At 39.1% G+C, this 9,461-nt stretch overlaps 1 protein-coding gene across 1 annotated transcript in view; it reads left to right on the forward strand.

Annotated features, from left to right (window-relative positions):
• RTKN2 (rhotekin 2) overlaps positions 1 to 9,098 on the forward strand; it is a 51,536-nt gene extending 42,438 nt beyond the window's left edge. The window contains 3 exon segments of the mRNA XM_033515556.1: positions 2,688 to 2,853; positions 4,750 to 4,857; positions 6,791 to 9,098. Coding sequence (XP_033371447.1) covers positions 2,688 to 2,853; positions 4,750 to 4,857; positions 6,791 to 7,341 — 825 coding nt within the window. The 3' untranslated portion in view covers positions 7,342 to 9,098.
• The last annotated feature ends 363 nt before the right edge of the window (positions 9,099 to 9,461 follow it).

The raw sequence follows: 9,461 nt of genomic DNA on the forward strand, positions 1-9,461 counted from the left end.
GTGGGCCACAGGCGTGAGCTCCCGGGGTTAGGCTGGGTGTTCAGTCCAGAGCAGGCTTGCACAGATCCAAGAAAAAAGAGAAAAAAAACCCAAAAAACCCCACCAAAGTCCAGGGAACTCCTTTGCCTCAGCTAGCTAAGGCTAACTAAACGCCAGAGAGAAGCTCTGTCCCGCTGTCTGTCCGTGCTGCAGACACCACAGTCCAGGAGCGGGATGTATGGGAGTGATGTTTTTCTTTAACACAAACTGTGCGCTTCTTCTTCTCCCTCTCTTGCTCTCAAAGCCAGTCTTAAAGGTGCAGAACTTAATATATAACATAAACCAGACGATTGGGGATACCAGTATCATAAAGTCACCCCAGGACAATAAAGAATATGAAAGTGGCTTCAGCTTCCCCAGAGGAGTCACTTGAGTTCAAGATTCAATTGTTTTCCTATTGCCATCCACCAATTGTTCTGGTTTTTACAACTGCTACAGTAGAACTGGTTCAGTTTTTTATAAGACAGGGAAAGATATTATTACAACATGGTAATTTAAAACACTTTTTGTTAGTTTTTTTGAGTGTTTTTTCTGCTTGTTTTTTTTTGGTTTTATTTTGTTTTTAATGGCTTTTTGTGGGTTTGGGTTTTTGTTTTTATTAAGTGGAACTCGGCTTGTCATGTAATTCACCCAAGCTTGACAAATTCATTAGCCCATTGCTGTAATGGTATCTTGTATGACTGCTGAAATATTCAAGCATAACTTATAGATTATTGCTTGAGGATTTATCTCCTTTGAATAATACCACAGTTGTGGTATTATTATGATGGAGCAATTAAATCATTAAATAAACTTGTGTGTATGGTATGCTTGACGTTCTTACCTGTCAAATGTTAATCTATTTGATTTGATTTTTTTGCTGGTATCTATGGTTACCTGAGTTAATGGGATATAGAGCACTGATGGATGAATTACTTCATCTCCTATTTTTAGACAGAAGAATTTAAATGAGCATATCTATCAGATACGCAACAAGCAGTTGTTGGTATTTCAAATGGTTACTTCAGTAATGCATTTAAAATCTGGGGAATGGTCTGTAGAATAACTTCTGTTTTTCTGAGTATCGGAACTAGGCTTATCCCCATGGGATCCCATGCATAAGTTTAATTTCTGTAGGTGTATATTTAATGTCTTTAGCAGATGTTTGACATTTGGTTGAATTGTATAAAAGGGAACTGGTTGTTCTGTCCCCACTGTATTTTGAGGAACCACCTTTGTGGTCATATTCACTGTCTATCCAGACAGATGTTTGAACACTACCCTGGCTGTGATTGTTGGCTTCCCTCATATCCTGGATACTGCTCATGCCAGGAATACACTTGTGTGGCAGGCAGGCAGTGCATGGTCTTGCTGTGTGTTAGGTGTCCTCATGTCCTTCCAGTCTTCAGAGCTGGACAGCTGCAGGGAGCTGGCTGGTGCCCTGGCATCAAAACTCATTACTCTGCTCTTCTGGGTATGCCAGAAATCTTCTGAGGAGCAGTGTTGTAATGGGCTGTTGCTTGTTCAGTCAGGTCAAGTTGCATGTTCTAGGACTTCTGCTTTACTTCTGTAAATAAAGCTATGTTAATTTTTTAATTTGCTCATCATGTTGTGATGAGCAGCAATGTTGACCAGTTGTGTTCTGGAACTTTTAGTTGTGTTTTAGCTAGACTTAAAACTTCCAGCATTTTGCACACACATACACACACATACACACACACACACACACACACACACACACAAACACACACACACGCACACACATCTCACTGAGTTAGGGATAAGTGTTTTTTTTAATTGCAGTAATGCCGTAACAAAGAAAGGAAATAGTGTGGAAATACCACTGGATCTAGTCTAGAGCAATTGAACTATGTCCCTGAACAGGAGAAACCTTGGCTCTAACAGTGCTGCTGTGTAATCTGAGATCTTTTCTAACTCTAGCTGAAGAGATTTTATAGACCTGTTATACTTCTTGATTAATTATTTCTCTGTAGCTCTCCATAATGAAGTTAAAACTAAAATGTCTGGTTTTAAATGGGAAATAGTTTGGGTTTTTTTTCTATTAGAGCAAAATCATGTTCTAGTAGAACTGTATGGGTTATTACTACAAATGCCCCTTTAAAGATGGCCTAGGTAAGTTTATTTTTGATTTTCCTGTCGCTATTGTAATTACCCTGAATGTCCTGATGCACTAAGATGAACCTGAAATGGATACAAGTTTACAATGCAGTGGGTACATAATGGCCCATGGAAGTGCAGTAGGAGGTGTATGTAGTAGCTGTAATAATGTGGTTGTCTGCTTGAACTATTTGGAGAAAAGGAACTGTTTGCTGTTGTTGCAGATTATTCGCTAAACTGCTGTGGAGAAGAGGGAGCAGTATGAGATGATCTGGTGAAGATAGAGGAAGAGGGAACATTGAATTACAATGCATTCTGAGCTGCGATAATTGTGCTTTATTCCCTTATTTTTCATGTTTTATGCCATTTTAATAGTTTTATGAGAAAACATTTTTATAATCACTTGAACTTGTCCGCTCATATTTTTTTTTTAATTGGGTATTAATCTGAAGTAGACAAAAAGCAAAATTCTACCTTCCTTGCACTGTCATTGGACATAAGTTGATGCCAGTGTGAAGCAATAAATCATTAACACAGTTTATTGTTTGTAGGAAACCAGGATTCAAGCTGTTGATAAGGACTCCAAGAGAAGAGCTAACAACTTCTCTGTTATCAACCCCATGTCTGGAGAGGGTGTGAAGCAGCATTTTGCTACTGACAGTAGGAATGAACTTCACAAATGGATGGAGGCTTTCTGGCAGCACTTTTATGATCTGAGTAAGCAAGCAGCCAGTGCTGGCAGTGTGCCCTCTGAAAGGGGTTTATGTAACATCAAAGGCATCTTTGAGCAATTTGAATTGGAATTGCCTCATAAGCCTTTGTTTGCAAGAACGAAAAGAAATATATTCTCTGGGATAATACTGGGTGGTGGTCTAAGTCGTTGGAAGGCAAATATTTGACTAAACCAAAGTCCATGTGTTCTTGCAGGAAACCACAGGCAGAATATGTCCATCAATCTCAAAAAAACTTGTTCTCTTAGCAGTGTTCTAGATAATGTTATTATAGACTGATAAATTCTCACTGTCTCTTCCCCTTTCCCACTGTAATGGGAAGAGTCTACCTCTGCCTGGGCATCCCACCAGTGATGTGTTGGTTTGGTGAGATCCTGTATGAAACCTTAGTATGGAAGTCTTAGTGACAAGTGGTGAGGATGCTGGAATCAAGTGGGGCGTTGGCTAGGATGTGGATTCAGACAGCTCTTTGAAGGAAACTTGGGGTTTCCTTGCTCAGCAGTATTATGGATAAATTAAATTACAATTTGTTATAACAATGATTGCTTGATTGTGTTGTAGTTCAAAGTTTTTGGTAGCCCTCATCACATGGGAATATGCTCACCCAGCCACACTACATCCAGTCAGGCAAATAAGATTCTGCTTACCTGGACCTGGTAAAAGCTTTACCTCAGCCTTTGTAACAGGTGATAAAGTGTTACCCCAATTCTTTGGCAAACCTCTGGAACAACCCTGATCTTACATGGGAGAGGGAACTCATTTATTTGTGTTAAACATTTTTGAAGTAGTGTATTGTGTTCCTTGTTTATCACCAAATCCTTATTATAAAAACCACATAGATTAATTTGCCTGTGTCTTTTTTCTCTGCTTTCTGCTTGAGTCACAGATTTACTGAGAGTAGAGACTGTCAGCTTTTATGCTGCCATTGACAAAGTAGCGTTGCTTCCTGATAGGCATTTTTATCAGATCAGAAAACAAAACCAGGTCAATTATTAAAATATCAGTCATTAGTCAGAGACAACATCAATAAAATAATTGAATTGAGCTTGTGGAAACTCAGTATTGTAGTTGTATTTCCAGCCATTCCTAGCTCTGATTTACAATGAGAAAAAGCACTATCAATTAAAGAAATACACCAAGCAAAAACTAGGGCATCCTCTTTAAATTATCTGTAGAGTAGGGTAAAAGATCTACTTCTTATTCATTATACATAGAACACTACCCACAGATTTTTTGAGACATTTTCCTTGGATTCAGAAAAAAATGGGTCACTTGGCATTTAAATGTTTTTTTCTTCCCTGGTTCTAAAATTCTCTTAAAATTAATGTGCTCAGAAAACTTGGAATGATTGGTATGAACAAAGTAATTTTACTGTGTCTTGTTTTCCTTAAGGTCAAAATCAATTATAGAAAAAGAGGTTTCCTTGTCTGCTAAGGGATAAAAGGCAAGTTATCCTCTATTAAAAACAGAATGTTCCTTTGCCATAACATTGTAACATAGCTGTATAACATACGGCTTGCAGTATGTTGGAGGTTGTCCCTGATAACTTGATGAAGCTTCCTGAACCTTATTTTTTTTTTTTTTCCCCTTGGATTTATACTGTTTAGGGATTTGAAGGCAAATTGTAATCTTTTGCCATCACAGTATAACAGTAATGCTAGGATGCTTAAATTCCAGCTAGTATCTTATGACCGTTGTGCTAAGAGAATGAATACAGAGGTGAAAATACAAACACATCCTGAGCATTCCTGTAAAACAAAAGTAAATGTTCATGGTTTAGCATTACTTTGGGTGATAGTTTCCTGACACAATCTAATAACTTCCATTTTTTTTCCAGGCTGAAGTGTTTAAGTTCCAGTCATTGTTCTCTTTTCTCTCTCAGGCCAGTGGAAACATTGTTGTGAGGAACTTATGAAAATTGAGATTATGTCACCACGGAAACCACCTTTGTTCTTGACAAAGGAAGCGACCTCTGTCTACCATGATATGAGTAAGTAGGATTTGCCTCTTCAAGTTGCAGAGTAACAGAAACAACGTTGTCTGAATTCATATGGCTTCTGGCGTTGGTGTTGAAACACTGAGTTTTTCAAGGACAATTCAGACAATGAAAGAGCAACATAATTGCATACCAAGGAGTTTGTATTAAATCTGAATTTGTAATTGTGCAAATAATGAATACATTTTTATACCTTTAGCTAAAAAGTCTGCAATCTGCCCCTGAACACAGTCAAAAAACTGTCCCTAGAAATAAACACTCATGGTAAGAGTAGTATACAGCTCAAAAAATGTAAAGGTAAAATAGTCCAGCTCACAAACCAATTCCATGAAATTAATCTGCTGTTCTTACAGCTATTTGAAGGCTTACCAAGCATAACTTACCTAGTTTTTTGGTCTTTGATAATGATGTTGAAAAATATGCTTGGAAAATCTAGCTAGAGTGTATCTGCGACTTGTGATTTTGCAGAGAAAAATGGTATGCAGCAGGGGTTTTTTTTAATGGTTTTGTTACAGAAATAATATATACAGACTAGAAAAAAGTAGGTCACTTTGTTTTACTGGATCCAATGCAGTATTGACTGAGAAACACTGTATGACTAAATGCTTGACTGCTTGCTGCTTGGGATGGAGCTGTGATGATGCTCAAAATTCCACGTGGGTCATTGAGCTACCGTGCATCAGAGCACTGAACAGCCAAGTTTTATCTAAGCTGTGAATGCAGAGCAGAAATGCATTAAATGAACCACACAGAAGCTTTACAAAGGTAACATGGTAGCATAATTCCACTGATACACATGTACCTCAGTGTGGAGCAGAACACAAACTCTGTTTCACTCTCAATACACCATTTTTTTTCATGGCTTATATATAGTATTTGTAGTAGCCTGTACTCAGCACTGGTGAGGCACCTCAAATCCTGCGTTCAGTTCTGACTCTCTCATGACAAGAAAGACATTGAGTGGCTGGAGCATGTCCAGAGAAGGGCAATGAAGCTGGGGAAGGTTCTGGAGCACACATGTGATGAGGAGTGACTGAGGGAGCTGGGGGTGTTTAGATTGGAGAAAAGGAGGCTGGGGCTCTCTACAGCTCCCTGAAAGAAGGGCGCAGCCAGGGGAGTTCAGTCCCTTTTCTCAAGTAGCAAGTGGTAGGACAAGAGGAAACAGTTGTCCTGAGGGAGGTTTAGATCAGATATTAGGAGGAATTTCTTCACAGAAAGGGTTGTCAAGCAGTGGCACAGGCTGCCCAAGGCAGTGGTAGGAGCACTATTTTGGAGGTATTTGAAAGACATGAAGATGTGGTGCTTAGGGACATGGGTTGGTGGTGGACTTGGCAGTACTGGGGTAACATTTGGACTCAAGGATCTTTAAAGGTCTTTTCCATCCTAAACTGTTTCGTGATTCTATTGAAAATCAGATACTGCTGCTGTTTGAGGCTGGTACTACTGCAGTATACATAGAAAACTCAGTAAGAATAAGAAACGGAGCAAGGCAGTCTTAAGGCACCTAGAGAAAAATGATCTATGTAAAGATGTCACATTTTCTACACACTGGTAGCATAAGAATATTTAGTCATAGACTTTCATGGGCCTCCTGTGAAACAAAATTTTCAAAGCACTATACAACAAAATGTGTTTAATAACTAATACATACAGGTTTCCCAGTAAATACACTCTTTTTTCTTTTACTTGGAAAAAAATACCAGCGTCTACCCTGCTGCCTCAATGCCAGCTGTCACAAAATTAATTCCCTCCTGCCACCTCAGTTCTCTCTTGGATAGAAAATGTAATATTTTTCATTTCATCCGTTAATACTCTTAGTAGTACAGACTTGGTGAGACAGTTAATACATCTTTGTATCCTGAGTAGTAATAACTAAATCACTGGTGGTGTTTCAGTCTGGGTTAATTGCTGTCCCTTAAAATTACAGGCATTGATTCTCCAGTAAAATATGAGGGCTAAGCTGATATCATACAAAGGAAAATTGAAGAGAGTGATGGTGAGTTCCTGCTTGGCCATGAAAAAGAGTCTGCATCTGCCCTATGGGCATCACTCTTTGATGGATCTCATGAGATGACTGTTGAGAAAAACATGCATCTGGACCCCAAAAGATATACTACAAGTCCTAATGGCAGCAGAGGAAAGAAAAGAGCTCCATCTCCACCCTCTGATAAGTCACCATACAGTGCAAAAGCACAGGTGAGCACAGAGCAACTGGACAAGGAAAACTGGAGGAAGCCTGACCATACATCTGCCAGTAGCTCTTCCTTTGAGTCAGTGTTATCTACAAAAATGCAGCAGCTGCAAACCCCTATTGCTCCTCCTCGCAAAATTGGTCCTTCTGGAAAAAGTGTTTTAGCTGGCCTGGGGAATCCCATTTCTCTGCTGAGCAAGACCAAGTCTGAAACCAAACCAGTACCAACCCCTAGACAGAAGGGCATCACAGAAATACTAGACCCCAGGTCCTGGATGCATCCATAGGCATCATATTTAGCTTAAAGGAGTCTTTGGAATTTAAAGTTTCTCAGCATTCTCCTAATACTCTTCATTAAAAGTAGATTTTAGCATATAGCTCAAGTGTTTCCTGTAATCCAGGGCATTACTGCTAGCTGCAGCCTCAGCTGTATTCACTAGTGCTCATCTAAATAATGTGGGGGGGAGTGGGGTGGGGGGGTGTCTCTGTCTGGAGTAACAGTGCTATTTCTGAAAACAATAGTTCAGTACTTTCCTCTTGAAAAAAACCACAGTGTTCAGGTTAACCTCAGTTGTCCCCACAGCAGGGATGTTACCAGTGCCTCCTACCAGTCCCTCAGCCTAGCCCAGCCACAGCTCCTCAGACTACTTAAGTGGGAATTCACACATATTTCAGCACAGATCTTGCAAAGCTGATTTTCTTGGCCTTCATGCTTGCTGCATCTTCTCTCTCCCTTGCTGTTTAGGAAACACTGCTTATATGGTAATCAAGTATGAAAAGCTTTTGTGCTGTTCTGAATGGCTCTGTAACACCATATGAATTTCTGAGGCAGTTCTATCAATTTAGTGTGAGATTTCCCAAGTTCCTGCTGGTTCATGTGCTACTGGAATGTACCAGGGTCTTTGAGCAAAGATGTGATCCATCACTGCTGTTTATTTTGGGCTAAGACAAGGGTTTAAAAGCAGTTGCTGGGTATGCACATGTGCTCATCTTATGGTTGCTTTTCCTGACAAACCTGGCTCCTGACAAACCTGGCTCTGTAACATAGCTCCTCCTTTGTGGAGCCTCTCAGCTGTTCCTGGTAGTGAACTGGTTTGTAAACAGGCAGTGTTACTGGTAAGTAAACAGGTTTTTCACCACTTGTTCTTTCTGCAATAGCAGAGAAGAAGCACTTCAGGTGACGATACTGAACTTTGATATTCTTTCATCAGACTGTTCATCACTTCTGTAAGAAGTATGGGTTGTTAGGGTTCCTGTGGCACCTCCAGCACATCTACTGCATAAGGAAAAGCTGTATGCTCCCAGATCCACAGTTTAAATACCCAACAGTTTCCTTGGTTGATGCATTTGTCTCAGATGCTGGAACTTATCCAAAGACAAAGGTCTGCTTGCAGTTTTCCCTTTGGAGTCTTGGTGCTCAGACCTGTGTTGAGAGGGTCAAATAAGCAACTGTATACATATAGTTCATTTTTATTATTTTTTTTTCCAAAGTGTGGATGACTCTGGGAGCTTTACCATTTCTCCAGAAGACACTATCGGCATGGTTGGTTGATTTTATCTATTTTTTTGTCTTCTGCTAAGCTCTTGGCTGCACAGTTGTAAAGGTATTTGCTGAATTCCCTCAGTAGTTCATTTGGGATGGGGTTTCAAGGCAAGTTTCATTTACAAATCCTTTTGCAGGATTAGAGCCCTTTGTTCTAGAATGTCCTTGTTCATTCTTTGTTTAATCATATTCCATTTTCCCTCTGAAACAACCATAATCATTATTACAATAAATCATGCTCTTACTTAAGTGGATGGTTTGTGAAGAGCTTATAAATAGGAACAGAAAAACTGAAGAAAAACTACATGATTATGTAAATCAGACAGTGAACTAAGTGGACTGTACAACTCTGAGCAAGAAATGGGAAAAATTTGGGCATGGGGGGAATCATATTTTCCAAAATGCAACTGCAGTTTATTTAGTTTTAAATCTAGCCCTAAATGTTTCTGTGCTCAGAAAGAAAAAAAAACTTTTATTGGTAACCCCCTTTCATTTTGTAGTTATAGTTAAAAAAAAACCAAACTCATAAATATATGAGGCATATATATACGAGGCACCATAATAAGGATTTATTTTTAAATTCAGCAGGCCATTGAACTTCAACAAGCAGTTTCTCTATTAAATTCAGTGGCTTTGTTTTGAACTGTACAAACATATTTTTGCAAGGTGTTTAATATTAATTTGAAGTCTTCAAGTGATGAGAATTCACTCATACCTCCTGTTGCAATACTTAATTACCCTAGGTACATTTTTCACTTGATTTTCTATTTGCATTTCTAGCTCCACCTTAGGTTATTTTGGTCTTTTTATGCCTTTGATTGCTTATATTGATCTCTGTAGTATCAGCTTTTCTAATTGCCTGTG

Source organism: Parus major, chromosome 6, assembly GCF_001522545.3.
Source record: "Parus major isolate Abel chromosome 6, Parus_major1.1, whole genome shotgun sequence".
Lineage (NCBI taxonomy): Eukaryota > Metazoa > Chordata > Aves > Passeriformes > Paridae > Parus > Parus major.